The following is a 17365-nucleotide window of genomic DNA, read 5'->3' as shown; positions in this document are numbered from 1 at the left end:
GGCAAATATTGTGGGCCGAATTTGTTAATTATGGTAGTGTGCAAAGGTTCCTAGGCATAGCATGCGCAAGCATTGAGAGAGAGTTGATCCGTGGAGAAAGGGTCCAGAAAAAGGTTGGGTTTCTGCAGATAAGTTGTAGAGGGGTTTGTTGGATTTTTCCAGTGATGATTTTGACGGAGATTAGTGATGGTATATCGCAATAGTGTGTGTAGCCAGTCAGAGGGCCACTCGCACCACTTTGAGGGTAATTTCATCACTCGAAATTAGCCCAAACCCTTTCTGGATTTTTGTGGGTTTTAAGAGAGGAGACTGAGGGTGAAGTTTTAGATCATTCTGGGCAGTATTCAAGTTGGAAACCAACGTTTCTACAACAGTGTGTTTTATTGGTCAGCTAGGTAATTTGCATCACTTGGTGGGCTTGATTTTGGCTTGGAGTTAAGCCAAGCCCTTTTTAAGTTTTTGTGGGATTTTGGAGGGGAGTCTGTGGCTGTGATTTCAAATTGATCCAGGCAATATTCTGAGAGGGAGATTTGATTCCAGTTGGCAGCTAGTAGCAGCATATTCATGGGTAGTGTGCAGATTTTGTGGGGAGCTTTTCCACCACTTGGGTCTTCAGTCTTTCACCTGGGTTTTGCATTGCTTGCATGAGCAAGCCCTGGTTCCATTGTTCTCACACTTGTACTCAAATTTTCCCCATATTAATAAAATGGCTCAGATTTTATGCTTCTACTTACTGGTGTTCTAAATTGGGTGATTTGATTTCATATTTTGCTTGTTGTTTCTGGAGCATGTTTTGATATTACTGTTAATTTTTCCTAGGAATATTACATGCGCATATATCTATTGATTAAATGTGTGAATCACAAATGAATCAATTATTCAGCTTTGGTTTAATACCAATAAGCTCAAAAGAGCTAGCTCATCTATGCACATATATATGAGTATGAATACGGGCAAGTCATATCGGTATTTTATATAAACGTGTATATATATATATATATATATATGTTGCAGGCCGAGATTATTCATAAGCTCAAGTGAGTTAGCGGGAGGCTTGTAGAGGCAATGTACCCACAGGCAATACATATATGGATGGATGCCCAAAAGGGAATGGGAAAAGCTCAGGAGGATTAGCTCCCAAGGAGTTGTACGTGAAGATACATGTATGCATTATATGTACTCGCGCAAGTTGGAGAAGCCTTAAATTTGAGCGAAAGATCTAAGTCATACATTGGGCACGGTGACCAAGTGCGAAAGCAAAGGAAATCAAAGTCGTTAATCACCAGAGCACCCCTCGTCGTTGGATGACCCTGAAGGTTCTACCCAAAGGATTTCAAAAGGAGGCCCATAGAGAACTCACGGGATTTAATCCCCTGGGTGATGTGGCAAGGTGGGCCCATATATGATGGTTATGGACCATTGATCTAGGTAGAGCATTGTCACCATTGCATCGTACAGAAAGCTTTGCACCCCGGAGTTTGGCTTTGGTGACATCACCCCAAATCCCCTAACCCCGGAGGTTTCAGATGAAGGCAAGAGTAGAATGCCCAATATTTAAGTCACAAGGTGACTTGGTGTACGGGGGTCATTCAATGGGATAAGTGTCGCGTGGTGAGAATGTGGTTGTGTATGGGTAAAGGGGAGTGGCAAGCTTTAGCACGAGGTGTCATGCCACATAGCCTTGAAGATTGTCCCCAGAAGTTCAGCGAGGAGTAGTATGGGAACTCGCCGAGAATCTATGCAGTAGGGTGACATGGCCATGAGGGCCCACACCCGCTTATCTCATAAACTCATATGTGTGCCTATTCATTGTTTGGATGGGTCCTGTGTATTGTTAGTTTCTATAGCATCAGATGTGTTCTAGCCACGAAATTTGGTGGAGAGGCTAGAATACATGAATTCTCCAAAACCCAAAAATAATTTCTGGAAATTCCACATAGAAGTGTCTCAATTAGATTATTAGCCGATTTTTAAATATTTCCTAAGTCTAAACTTAGGGAATATGGTTAATTAATCAATATTAATTGAGATAAGGTGAGAATCATCTAGAAACTCACACGGATCGACTCCAAGATGATCCTAGCCATTGATTAAGTTTTAATCTTGGTCGTTGGTGCTCCAATAATGGATTATAAGAGGAAGTCGATGGGCACTTGGAGAAGACACTTTTGTAGTTCGATTTTCTTGGCAGATCGATTTCCAGAGAGCAGCAGCAGTTGCTAGAGAGCCAGAGATCGAAGCAAGGTCAGTGAGGGGCAGAGACAATGATCTAGAGGAAGTTTTCCAAATCTGGAGAGGCAGCAGCAAGGGGCCGAGTTATTCCCAGTGAGGCAGCGCAGAGGACTGTGCAGTTGCTTCAGAAGCAATTCGATTTTGCTGGAGAGAAATTCGTTTTCAGTTCCAGAGGTTGGGCAGAGGGTCCAGAGTGTCGGAGAAGCGATTTCCTTAGCAGAGACAGGCAGAACGACTTCATCAGAGGTAGTTCAGAGGCTAGACGTCATAGGGTCAGCGCAGAGGCTAACGCAGAGGGTCCAGGAGGACAAATTTCTGAAGAGAAGTTGTGCCAGGATTGCTTGTGGAGGAAGGGTAATTCCCTCAAATAATTTTGCCTAGATTTTCTTATTGTTTGGATTGCCATTTGGGCATCCATAGATTGTACTCATATTTAACTACTGCATAATAAAATAAAACCCTCATCTGCTGCACCGGTTTTCCCGCACTGGGTTTTTCCAGGGACTTTTGTCCAAAAACAACGGTGTCATTTTTAGTGTGTGTGTGCTAGTATTTTCTCAGTTTCCAGCACTATTATTTCCGCAGTATTTTATTTGTGAAGGTTGCAGTGTGATTTATTTGATATTTGTTGTAGCGGATAAATTGTTAAAATAATTAACAATTAAAAAAATAAATTCCAGTTGCTGCAATAAGATTCCAGTTTTGGAATTTTCACATGTATGAGCATGTCAAAATCTTGGGAAAGTCTACCACATGGTTGGTGTCGTGGCCATAGAAGGGTGCACACCTGTGTATTATATATTTGTGTATGTATATATTACGTCCATTGTATGTTGGGCCTTGTAAAAGTTCTAATGAGTATGAACGGGTTGGCAACATCCATGTGGCCTATGACTTGGAAAGCCACGTGAGGACCATGTGGGCACCCCACAGCAGATTTAATGATGTGGCATTATATAATTGGCCATATCTTTTGATTCGAAATTTGGATTGGAGCAAACTTTATATCATTGGAAAGGTCTCGACGAGACGAACACAACAATGTTATCCTTTTTATGTTATGAGATAGTTGTAAAAGAGCAAAAAATTTAGACCTCGTTTCCATAACGAGACATTGGAGATTGGTTCAGCATAGTAATTGCCTCCTTATACCCTTAGTAAGGGCTAGGGATAGTAGGGGGTATGTTACAGGAGGATCCAATTCCCTCCACCACCCCCTCCTCTGGCTTCCTCCAACTCGCCAAATAGCGTGAACGCCACAAACTCAATCCATTAAGGCACCAGACCTCCCAGCCCTGAACACCCAGGGTCTCAGAAAAGGAAGGAAATGCTACCAATCAATCCCGACCCTCCCATCCATGCAGTGCAGGAACAAAATTCTACTAACCAGAAAACAATTCTAGACACTACAAAGGGTGAAACCTCTAAACAGGCAACGAATACCAGCACAAGGGGGAGTGTTCGTTGAGTGGGAATGACCTCCTTGGCTACTAGAAGGCTATGATAATCCCTTCCAACATCTTGTTCAGTGTGACCAAGCTTAGCGTGACCAGGCTCTGCGTAACCGAGCTCATTAAGTATTTCCAGGAAAGGTCTTCTCAACCTCTGCTATTTTACCGTTTTTCTTGTGGTTTTCTGCTATCCGTGTCCACTCAGTTTTTGCTACATCTACTTTTGAAGTGGTTCCATGTTGTCCAAGTTGGTCTTAGGACTCTCGGAGAGACCATCTAGTTCCCAATTAAGGGCAGATGGTCTCCCTCAAGTTTGCTTTAGGATAGGAATATTTTTGCAGTCAGAACGAACTTATCTCGGACACAATCCGCTCGTGTCTATCCATGCATGTATTTTATGTAAATTTCTGATAATATAATGAATTTTGGCTTGCTTACAAAAAAAAAGAGTGTGATTATGTTAACATAATTAATTATGGGTCATTTGGTGTCAACAATGAGTAGTTAGGTCATAAGGGTAGCCAAACTAGCTAATTAACGTAAAAAGAAAAAACAAATCACAATTATTCTATTAAATGACTCAATTATTGAAATATTTATTTCATATATCTCTCATCTCTCTCTTGTGAATGTTTATCGCCAGATTTTAACATAAAATATCCCCAGCCCAAACACATATAGGTACAAAAACATGGCAAATAATACCCCTGATAACCTAGTATGACAAAATACTAGTTCATGGTTGTCTGGAGAGATGGAACTGAAAATGACAGAAAGGAGTGGGGATGTAAGTTCAGATGGAGTAGTGTTCATTAGGTATGCAAGCAAGGGTAGATTTTGAGATTTTTTCCGTCATTTTCTTTTCTTTTCTCCTGTTTTTTGGAGGGGGTGTGAGGGGTTGACAAATGGAATGAAGTTGGCATCCACACAAAGGCTGAAAGGTCAAAGTTGGCTGGGATAGGGTTGATTAGAAAGTGAAAAGAAGAGTGGATTCAAATTTAAATTTTTATTTTTATTTTTTTTTGGGGGGGGGTGGGGGGGTTGTGGGTGCCAGGGGGGGAAGTTGGTTGAAGAGTTGGGCAGATAGCCCAGTCATGTAAATGTAGAATCTCATTTTAGATATCTTCTATATAGAATTCTCTGCTTCATGTATGTTCATTTTTCAAGTTCAAAATCACTTGATGTATTCTTACATCACGTAAGATTGTTTTTAAATTTTAAATATGGGATTTTAAAACGGTCAAACCCAGTGTAGTAGAGAAGCAAAGACTTGAGATCACAATAAAAAACATCTACGTTTTGTGAACGCTTATGTTTTAGTAGTGCTCTTGGTCAAGATAATGTGTTATTATTTTTTGTCTGCATAAGTCGAAAGCTAAAGCTAACCACTATGAACTTGTACCCCAAAGTAACACTCTGAGCATACAAGGCCATAACATTATTATTATGGAAATCCAGAGTGTCGAATCCAAACAGCTTCCTATTGCCAGGGTTATCATCCTTTCCACGTGATTGGTCCAGCTTATATAAAAATCCAAGGATATCTAGCTTTGATTGTTATTTGTTGATAGAATGATTTTGAATTTAGGGATTAGAATAAAACAGATGATTGTATTTGCTTGGTTCCCATAAACGCATCTCCTAAAACTTTCAATCTGATTGCTGCACACTGAATAGAGAAAATAGTTTATCTCCCCACATTTGATCAGAAAAAGAATCTTGCATTAGTATTTTCATTCTTCTTCCAATATTGATCAGCAGAATACCATGTTGAAATTCTTATCCTTTTCATTCCCACATTTGACGGGCATTACACCTAGGTGGAATTTCATCTTCTTTTCATTTCTCCACATACGTATTAATATGCATACAAGGAAAATGAAGTCCTTCACTGTCCTCCTCGTATCTGGATGTTTGCATAGTCCTAAACAATTGCACATTTCGAGAAATCTTGGGAAATTTCTGACACTGTTGTTGGATAGCATTAAAAGTTTCATCTGGCAACTCTTTATAGCTTTAACCTGCCACTGCAATATTGTGTGATTCAGAGACTACAACCCCTCTACCACCACACCCATCCCCATCCAACCCCAGATTAGGCCTCTGCCCTTCTTCTTCACCAGGCAGACAATGTATATGCCAGTATATATATTGGTATATATATCAACATATATATGCCGGGATAATATATATCCTGGCCAGCACATGTGTGGCAACAGAGAGTGCATATGCCGGAATATATATCGGTATATATATTGACATATATATGCTAGCAGATATACCAATATAATATATATATATATATATATATATATATATACCAACATACTATGTTAGCATATACTGATATATATATATGCTGGCATATATATTAATATGCCAATAACTGACATATAGTCGGTATATATACCGGCATATACATTGGCATCTATATGCTTCGACAGTGTGGAAAAGTCGATCCATGAGGTACGAATTATCCCAATTAATCATCAGATGCACAAACACAGAAACCATTACATGATTCTGCTTTAGTCATAAAATTGTCATGTTACCCACACCAATCCCTCCTCTAGAAAGGCAATGTGCACCTGTTGAACAAATAGGCAACTCCCCTTGTTGAAAGATGAGGATGGATCAGACCAATCGATCAGTCAGGCCAGTGTCGCTAAACACCAAATCAAACCACTATAATTCCCATTAAGTTTTTTGCCACTCGCCTCTATTGCGAATCACATAAAAGTTAAAAGCTTTATTTGACGATTCTTTACGCTAAAACCAATGGAACCAAAACATAAACTTGAACAGGAAATGAGAAGATGCATAATGCAAAGGCAAAGATTGATATCGTTCTTGTTACTCTGCCTAGGTTTGATAACCACAATTACGCGAATAAAATGAACTATTGGAAGTCAATCTCCTTGGTGACTGGGATTCCGTTCCTTGCAGTAACATATAATGTAGTTATTGAAGGTTGTACTGTAAGTGGGAATTTAAGAAATACGAAAGCCAAGGTAACTGAAGCTCTGGAGAGTAATCTATAAGCAGGCGCAGATTATTCATGCCAATAGTATTAAATTGTGGGTGCAGCTCGCGGTCCCGTGAGAATTGATCTTATGTTCTCAAATAAGAATGGAACTCATAATCTAGGGCTAAAAGTAACGCCCACGAACAATTAAATCAAAACAAAACAAGCAATCTTATTACAGTGAACTCCCCTTAAATTTCAGAACAATGTCCCGCTTTATCAAAACAATTCTGAATAAAATTGCATTTACAACTAATAAGAAACCATCTCATGACCATTTTTTTTTGGGCGGGTATTTATCAAACATCACTGGTAAACTTAAACAAGGAATTCTACATTTTAGGTCTTTTATTTTCTCTCTTTTCCAAAGTCAACCCAAAAAAATACAGATTGACATGCATAACAGAAATTCCGCCATTAAGGCAGCAGGCAAATCAGAGTGGACACCGGTTCAATCTATGTGAACATGGCAAGGTGCCATGATTGAAGGAAAAAACACACAAATTCAATGCATGTAATACATAAAATTGAAGATTAAAGTTAGAGAATGAACGGGCACCTGTTCGTAGGGAAGAGATCCTTGGTCTTTCATGAGATGGCGGTGAGCTGCTCCGAGGGTTGGCTGGGATGTGTGTGTATTTGAGTAGTTGATCACTGTGTAAAAAGAAGCGAATCACATTACATTACAGAATCTCAATCACACAAAACACACACACCAGACGCGCCGCTCACGCTTGAGAACATGACACTGGGCTTTTTCTGTCGAGACTTTTGCCGTAATTATCGTCGTTATTTAACGGCAATTCTATCACATATTGTTCTCTATCTACTCTCTCTGCTTTTCAGCAGATTTGTTTAGGGTGGTTGTTGGTTTATTTCCGTATGAAAAAATAAAAGTAAAAAGTAAAAAGTAAAAACAAGAATAAATTAAAGGCGATGAATACAATTTTCAGTTCAAAGAATATATATAATTAATAAATCAGAAGAGAGAAATGCGATGAATAAAATTTTCAGTTCAAAGAATATATATATAATAATATGTTTGTTCAAGATAATAATGTACTTAAGATAATTACGTATATAAAGATGAATATATATGTATGTTGAAGTTGGTTTTTGATGTGAAGTATTAATTTTAATCTATGAATATTTAAATTATTAAAAATTATTAGAATTATATTTAATCTCAATTATATTAAATTTTTATTATAGTTAGAGTTTTTATATTTCCAAATTCTTGAGAATTTTAATAAAAAAAAAAAAAAAAAACAAAAACATCTTAACAAAACACTATATTACAAATTATTATACAATTCATAAATGATTATATATATAACTTTCATACCATTCATAAATGAATATATATAACTTTCATACGGTTTATTATACAATTCATAAATGATTATATATATAACTTTCATACCATTCATAAATGAATATATATAACTTTCATACGGTTTATTTATATATATAAATGTTAGAAAAAGAATTGTATTAATTTACATTAGATTATTTATTTTTAATATATATATATATATATATTATTTATTTAAAAAAAAAATTATATAAATAAAAATTTGTATATATAAAATAAAGATATAATTAATATTTATATATAAAATAAAGATATAATTAATATTTATATAAAATAAAGATATAAGTAATTACAAATAAATATTAATAAGATATTTAGTATTTATACAAACTAAAACAAAATTATCATAATGTTTAATAGATATGTTTAAATCTGTGCAATTTCTTAATAGTTTTAAGTGTTATAGATATGTTTAAATCTGTGCAATTTCTTAATAGTTTAAGTGTTTTGGTGGCTCTTTACTTCTCATAAATTGGGATAATGAGGTTAGCCGTATGAACGTTTATTGTTTTGAAGGATTTACAAAGAATAAAGTTTAAGTATTCATATTTTCCATGTCGTGTATTCATATGGTTGATCGGTTTTCGGAGGAAGGTTTTCAATTGGATAGGGGTTTTTGGCACATTGTAGAAGTTGTGATTGATAAACACTATGGATATATGGATGTTCAAAACTCTTAATGCTAGAATCATTGTTTTTTTGGAAATTCTGATATTTGGTTTATTATGGAAAAAAATAATTTGAAAATTTTTTGGTTGTTATTTTTTCTTCATTTTGGTAAATCTTATTGAATACACTTTCTACTGTGTATTTGTAAAATGTAATTTGATCTATCATCATAAATAAAATTTAAAAAAAAAAAAAAAAATTAATATGTAATTTTTTTCTCGTAATTAAAATCTTATGTAATGTGTCTAAATATATGAACTTGATTTAATATATATGATCTTGATTTAACATATAATGTGTTTGAATATATATCACTTTGATTTAGTTTTACATATATTTATTATAAATTTATTATATAGATATTAAAGTGCTTAGATATAATATTATATAAAATAATAATTTGATTAAAAATATTAAAATAGTTTTTTTTGTAAGCTAACATGGTACCATTCATATTAAATCAAGTTAAAGCCTTTACAGACATATAGTGGCCTCAACCCGCCCCGAAGGGAAACCGGGTCTGTTGGCCATATTAAGTTTTTAATTACCATCCAGAAACAAAATTTACTGAGTCTACTTGTCCATGCTAAATATACTACACATTCAAAGAGACTATCACTGATTCCTATCTGTATTATAAAATATAACAAAAGGGAGAGCAGGCTCTCAGCTTCCTAACTAAGGAGACAATTAACATATCTTGAAAAATCAGTCTGCCATGGCGCTCGGCTGATAATCTTCCTCCTTTGCTTCGGGAATAAGCTTCTTTAACTATTGTTGTATCTCATCAAGCTTACTATCCTGCATCAGAAGGGTTATCTGGAGATTGTTCATCTCTTTCTTCAGGTTTGGGATGCCTTGGGCCAATTCTGCCATCTCCATAGCCACCTGTTCCATAGCTTTTGCTAGCAACCTCTTCATTACCCAATACATATGGAGAGCCTGCTTGTACAGGGACATGCGTCCTCTAGTATTTCCTGGGTCTGGCAGTAGATACTCCCAGTCTTCCATTTCAGTTTCCGACTGTTCCTGGGTCGCCTCCTCCTCCAACTGCTGGATTATCTTCCTAATATCCGCATTCGTTTCTTCACTATACGCCCTCTCCGCATACTGAACCTGTCGCTTCGTCATCTTCTTGCCTGGTCTTTTTCCTGCCGGTGGAGGGAAGCTCCGCTCCTGGTTTCCAGCCTGACGTCTTCTCCCTTTTCCTCTACGACCCCTTCCACGTCCTGTGCCAACTTTGTTGCCCTCCTTTACCTTACTTCCCTGACCAATTGTGCTTGAGGGGGTTCCCAGGCAGCCTTCCTCTCCTCTCCCTCTGGCTTTCTTTTCTCTAATGTCTGCCTCTTCTGGTTGCATGTCCTCCAAAGGTCTCCCTTTCCCCCTTCCGCTCCTCCTTTTCTGCATTTGACTGTCCTGTTCTAGGTTGTGCGCCTCCTCCATGCCCACCTGGTTCTAATCCTTTTCTTCCCAGGAGTCTACCGTATTGCCTTCGGTCCCCGAAGGTCTTCCTCCCCTGCTCTCAACCATCACAGCCATCCTCATTCTTCTCTCTGTTATCTTACACTTAGTTTTTCTAGGGGCGGGAGGTCGACCCCGCTGTTGTCCCCTCTTTGCTTTATCTCTTGCTCTGGTTTCCACCTTCTTACCCTTGTCTTTGCTCACACCGAGGGCGTTAACTGCATACCTACCCTTATGCCTCCACCCGTAACCGCTTCCTCTCTCTTGTCGCCCTTTCTTGTGCTGTTGCACCGCCTCCCTCTGTCACCTGCATTTGCCATAATAACCCACTCCTCCTCGGCTTGCCTTTGTGCGAGCTGACCCTTGTCCCATCACTGGAGCACTGTCACTTCCACCACCTCTGGCCTTCATAGTTCCCTCTCCACTGCTCTTTACAATTATGCCCAAGTGGACAGGACGGTTGAAAAATATTAAAATAGTTTTTATTCTTTTAATGATATATTAAATTGATATTAAAAGTATAGAATAGTATTAAAAGTAATATTAATATGAATATTATAAATATTGATATATATTTTTTTACAGTGTTCTTGTTAAAGTTGTTTTTTTTATGGAGTAAGATTTATATGTGTTCTTGTTAAAGTTGTTTTTTTATGGAGTAAGATTTAAAAATATAAAGTTAGTTTTAAGAAGATTATGAGAAATAATAATTTTTTTAAGATACTATTTCATTCAAATTGTTTTTCTTATCATTATGGAGTCAGACCTAAAAATATTTTCAATTGGTTAATGTTGACTTTTTATTTTAAGTTATATGGTTTTCTCTAAATAATAGTGATGAGAAAATCTACTTTTAACCAACAATAAGTATTTTCATTATAAGTTTATTTTTCTAGATCCATAACATAAGTAGCTTTAGAGCTCATGTTTCTAACCATCAAGTATGGTTTGAAACGTAGACCCTAAAACCACTTACATGATGGATAGGAAAGAAAAAACTTATCATAACTCAACTCATAAAAGCCTCAATTCCGAAGTATTTTCATTATCAAATAACAACTAAATTATAGATGTAAAATATTTGACAATGGGATGTTTTGTTAAGATACTCCTTGTTTGAAGGTCGTTGATTAGAAACCTCATGAATACAAAAAAAAAATACAACCATAAACTATCATTATTAAAATTAGGTATAATCTCATATATATAACTTAAATACCCTTAAATTATACTTTTTTAACTAAAAACTAATCTCACACCTTATAAATAAATTATTAATAACAAATATTACATTAATTATATGTAAATCATGAAATTCAAAATTCAAATCCTTTGAGTTATTTAAGAAGGAAAAAAAGAAAGAGAATTGCATTAATCAAAATTATCAAAAATAATCATTTGATCAAATATTTTAGACTAATTTTAGATTTTTTGTTTTATTTTTGAAAATTATATTTTTGTTAATATAAAATTATAAATAAAATAAATATAAATATTTCATGAGTAAGGATATTAGTTGTGTAATGACGATTGCAATTAAAACTAAAATAACTATTTAGATAACATGTTCATGAAGATATTTAGCTCATTAAAATTTTAAGTTTATATGGTCATAAAGATGTGTATGATCATTTGGTGCAAATAAAACTCCTTTGGTTTTTAATTTCATTGAAATTTATTTGGAAGAAATGTTATGTAATTTTAATTTATTTATTTATATATTTTCTTTGAAAAAAACTATTTGTTTATATAAATGTATTAATATAATATTTTGAAATTTTCAGACATATAGAAGTTTTAGAAAAGTATGGATAGTCATCCCAATCTAAACATGAGTGGCAATGTGCAACATAGCTAGAGTAACAATATGAAAATCCCTATAGCATGACAATATGCATCAAGAAGAAGTAACCAAAATATGCATACTTTTAAGATCATATCAAGGCCATGATAATAGCTAAATAATAAAAAATATCAAAAAGTAAAGAAGACCATATCAGATCTATAGGAGTAATAAGGTGCCCGTCGCAGTCAGAGTATTGTTCTCCAGAAGCTGGAAGTGCATCGAACCAGCAGCTACAGTGAGTCCCATCTTTGATAGAGCATCAACAACATAATTCCTTTCTCTGAGAATGTGCTGGAAAGAAATGTCCTGGAAGGATTGTTTGAGATGTTTTATATCGTTTAGCCAGCGTGCAAGGTTTGGAGGGTAAAGAGTATAAGTGTCAATCATACCATCAATGAGAGCCTTAGAATCCTCGTATATGTGTATAATAGACAGATTTATGTGTTTTGCAAACCACATAAGTCCCCACAATGCTAAAAATTTTGCTCTCATGTTTGTACCATTTCCACCGGACCAAAAAATTATGTAGGGCTTCATGTGACTTAATCTGAGCCACACTCCACAACCAAATGCACCTGTGTGTGCCGCTCTGTCGAAATAGCCTACTGGGAAAGAGATGTTGAGCAAAATATATTGGTAGCTCATGTTTGTATTAGTAGGCAGATTGTTTGTTGTCAAAAATATTTGAATGAGTAAAATTGCTATTATCTATTAGGCAAGTAAATTAATTTTTTTTAATATGAATGGAATCCCTATATTAATTGACAAACACTTTTTAATGAAAAAAACTATATTATTCCAATTTATTTCAAAAACATGAAAATTAATAATAATAAAATACACATAAAAGTTTATATCTCTTGGTTTAAATGGACTTTCCAAAATATCAATAATTTTATTTTTCCTTGTGTGAATGGGGAGAGGATAAAGTGGCTTTAATGTTTTTTAAAGATAAAGGCTTATTTTTTTAAGTTGAATGGAATTGCTCACTTAATTGTTATTACTATTCGGAGTTTGATTAATAATATAATGCGAATTAGAAATTTTCATTGATGAAGTACATTAGATTATATTAATAAATTTATTAAAGTTGTTATTTGTAAATATAGGAGACCATTTTTTAAATTTTTACATAAAATATTTTAAATAAAAAATTAATTAAAATATATATATATAGGATTAAAAGAATAAGTAACTATAAAAGGAATCAATGGGATTTGGTTTAGGTGGATGGGTGGAATGATCGTTCTTTTCTATCCAAATTCAAATCCTATAAAGTTTCATGTTAAATTCTTGAAAAGAGTAATCTATGTGGTGATATTAAATAAGTATATAATGTGGTGTTGGCATGGTACCAGCAACCTCATTCTTGCATGGACCAATTTCTTTCCTCGAGTGGTCACCAGTACCCAAAAATTTTAGTCTCATAAGTTGACAAGTTTAAGCTCTAGAATAGAATAATCTATGTGGCGCTCATAAGTGAGTCTATATTGTGGGCTGGCCAGGTACTAGCGACGTCACTCTTGCCTTCAGGCTGAGAGAGAGGCTAATTTACTTTCGCAAGCGGTCCTCAATGCCCAAAATTCTATCAATTGAGTTTAGCGTTGGTGGTTGGGAGAAACCATTGTGATCCTCCCCACCCAAGTTCAAGTCTCATAAGTTGACATGTTTAAGATTTGGAATAGAGTAATATATGTGATTCTCTTAAGTGAGTCTATAGTGTGGGTCGGCCTAGTAACAATAGTCTTGTTGTTTTAACAATGAGCATATAGTGTGGGTTGGCCTAGTAACAATAGCCTTGTCGTTTTGTTGTTTTAGCAACCTCTCTCGTCCTTGTTTTTTTGTTGTTTTAGCAACCTCTCTCGGCTTCGGTTTGAGAGGGAGGTCAATTTCTTTCCCTTGAAAAATAAACAAGAGGAGACATATGAATAACTATGGAAATCTTCGGAACCAAAAGATAGCTAGATGAAGTTTTCAGGCTCTGCAACTCTCTGACCTAGGGTTTTGGATCGTAGTTTGTGCACTGTTACCCACTCTGGCAGGGGGCAGTGCCCTTTTCACTGATCTAAGGCAGCGGGGGCTTGCCCTGGCCCAACGAATGAAGCAAGCAGGGGCCAATGGGGCCCCTTCCTACAAACAAATAATGATGGACAAAGGTAAAAGCCCTTTGGAAGGAGTGCAGATCACGAGTTCAGACACCATAGGGAAAAATGAGCTCAGCAAGAAGACAAAACTAGATGGCAACACTAAGGAAACCCAATTTCCAAACCAGACAAAAGGCATCAAAATTCTGGAAGGAAAAGACAAACCAGATCCCACTCAAGGAGCGGGAAAGAATACCAAAGAAGCGGAGGCTGCTGAAACCTCCCCCTTGAAAGGCCTAGATCCAAAAGGACCGGCCACGGAAGACAAACAACAAAGAGACCAGGGGCGTTGCAAGCCAAAAACTACAGAAAGCCTGAGGGTTATCATCACTGACCCCGAACTGCAAGCCTATAGGGATCATATGGCTATTCATGCAGTGATCTGCAAGTTCATGGGCTTTTGGCCCACAGAAAAAGCCTTATGCCAATGGATCAAGCAAACTTGGAAGCCAAAAGGAGATGTTAAACTCCACCTGGGGGCCAAAGGATTTTTTACGGTGGTCTTTGCAAACCTTGAAGATAGAGACCACATCTTTGATGGAGGCCCTTACTTCTATGCCTCGGCAGGCCTCTACATGAGACCCTGGAAACCAAATTTCGCACCAGAACAGGAAACATTCAAGCATGTTCCTGTTTGGATTCGCCTGTTTTCCCTCCCTATCGACTACTAGAGACCGACAGCTTTGGAACAAATCGGCAATAAATTGGGCACCTTCATTCAAGCGTCTGAAGCAACCCTCCAAAAAAGGTACACATCTTGCGCTAGAATCTATGTTGAAATGGACGTTTCAGGTGCTCTCCATGAAGGTCTATGGTTGGAATATAGAGATGAAGTCTTTTTCCAAGCCATAGACTACGAACAAATACCCTTCAAATGCAGAAAATGCCATGAACATGGCCATCTGATCCGAGAATGTCCCATGCACAAGCCCGTAGAGAAGGCTAAGGATCTCCCAAGAAAAAATCAAGATGGTTTCGTCCGACCCATAGGCAGACACCGGACCAACAGAAGGAACCAACCGAAGACAGGAAACACCAACAAAAGGTCTATGAACGCCTTTGAGGTGCTTGGAGAGGAAACTGGGGTAGATGATGTTACCCAACCACCGGCATCTGAGCAGGGAATCCCAGAAACAAACAATCAGAACACCCAGATGCCAACTCCAATCTCGATTGATGATTTTCTCTGAGATCCAGGATTGAGGAAAGACGCAGAAGGGGACGAGGAAATGACATTAAGTGAAGTGGGCACAAAGGATCAGGACCTAAATGACACTCTAGAACAAGAAGGAATGGACCTTAATACCATAGTTGAGCAATGGAAACAAAAAGGAGTGGAGCACATTCCAGAGGAAGAGATTGACAGAGTCAACTTCCTCTTTCTATCAAGGCAGGATGCAGCCCTGAGAGGGCAGAAAAGGGGTCTAGGCGCAACAAAGGGATTGGGCATCAAGGCACAAAACCTACATCAAACTCATTCTACTGCAAGACACAGAAAGAAACAGGGCAGAAGAACAAACAATGAAGTGCTCCATGAGCTCGGCCAAATGCTCATCAACTCGGGCAAGATGAAAGCCCTTGAGGCTTTCCCTCTCTCCTCATAATTATTGTTTAACTATGAAGATACTCTCATGGAATGCAAGAGGGCTCAATAACCAAACCAAACAAAGATTATTGAAAAAGAAAGTCACACAGGAAAATCCGGACATTGTTTTCCTGCAGGAAACCAAATGCTCTAGGCTAAAGCTGGAAGGGATAGGCAGAAGCCTGGGAAAGAGAATGGAGCACTTGGAGGTAGAAGGTAATGGTCTGGAAGGGGGCTTAGCCATCTTCTGGAACCCCCACTCCCTACTCCTCCTTAACGCCGAGGCCTCCAGATCTTTCATTTCCCTTGAAATGCAGATCCTGGGAGAAGCTGGCATATACTTATTCACTAATGTTTACAGCCCCCAAAGGCTGGAGGATAAGCTACAACTATTGGACAACCTATCCAAGATGCAACAAAGGCACTCTAATGCTAAGGCCATTTATGGCGACGATTTCAACATGATTACCTCTCTGGGGGAAAAGAAGGGTGGACTTCGAACCCTAAACAAAGATGCAGAGGCCTTCATTTCTTTCATAAGAACGGCTAACTTGGTGGACATCCAACCCAAAAATGGCATTTTCACTTGGAATAATAAGAGAGGAGGGGACAGGCTCATCGCATCTAGGCTTGATCAGTTTCTGATCTCGGACACCATTCTCCTTGAGGGAGTCACAGTGGAATCTGATATTATTCCATCTGGAGGATCGGATCATTGGCCCATCTCTTTACAGGCAACCATTCTTGGAACTCCAAAAAACAAACCTTTTCGCTTTGAAAAATTCTAGCTCAATTATCTGACTTTCACCACCAACATCCAACTATGGTGGAACGAGCATTTGGACGCTAGAGGTACCAAAATGTTTCGGCTCCAAGCTAGATTGAGCATAAAGGCAAAGCTATGAACTTGGAACCAATAGGTCTTTGGCAATATCTTTGAGGACAAGCAAGCCATGGCGAATCAAATGACTCTAATACATAACAACTGGATCAAGGGGGACATATCTTAGAACTCCATTAACACGAAGCGTAACCTCCTGCAAAAATGGAATGAGAGATGTAATCAAGAAGAGACTGTATGGAGACAAAAATCCCGTATTCAATGGCTGAACGATGGGGAGAAAAACAACAAATTTTTCCATCGGTTAGCCATGGACTACAGATGCACTGATAAAATAACCAAGCTTAAGAATGAACAGGGGACCTCCTTTCAATCTCATCAGGAGATTGCCTCCATCCTCAGGAACCACTTCAGTCTTATTGCTACAGAACCGAACATCAACAGAGAAGAGGCTATCAATGCAGTCATTACCTCTATTCCCAAGCTAATCACAGAGGAACAGAACAGGTCCTTAGACTGCCCGGTCACCCTTCTAGAGGTAGAAGCGGCAGTCAAAGACATGGCCAATGGCAAGGCCCCGGGACCAGATGGGTTCACCATTGACTTCTTCAAAGCTTGCTGGGACATAGTGAAGCAGGACATATGGGCGATAGTCGAGGACTCTAGAAGGTCCTCCTCCATACTCAAATCCATAAACTCCACTTTTATTGCCCTCATCCCCAAGGAAGAGGCTGCC

General features: G+C 37.5%; 1 protein-coding gene across 4 annotated transcripts in view; it reads right to left on the bottom strand.

Annotated features, from left to right (window-relative positions):
- LOC149167568 (histidine-tRNA ligase) overlaps positions 1-17365 on the bottom strand; it is a 341880-nt gene that overhangs the window by 256502 nt on the left and 68013 nt on the right. For 3 of the 4 annotated variants that reach the window (XM_089433028.1, XM_089433025.1, XM_089433024.1), the window contains exon 2: positions 7268-7362. The exons of the other annotated variant lie outside the window; for it this stretch is intronic. In XM_089433028.1, coding sequence (XP_089289154.1) covers positions 7268-7362 — 95 coding nt within the window. The remainder of the gene's footprint in view (positions 1-7267; positions 7363-17365) is intronic. 4 annotated transcript variants of the gene reach the window in all.

The sequence above is a fragment of the Pinus tabuliformis genome, chromosome 5_1, assembly GCF_031772625.1.
Source record: "Pinus tabuliformis cultivar Carrire ecotype Pingquan chromosome 5_1, CPIR1, whole genome shotgun sequence".
NCBI lineage: Eukaryota > Viridiplantae > Streptophyta > Pinopsida > Pinales > Pinaceae > Pinus > Pinus tabuliformis.
Note: the sequence above shows the minus strand (reverse complement) of the source record. Positions and strands in the feature narration are given on the sequence as shown.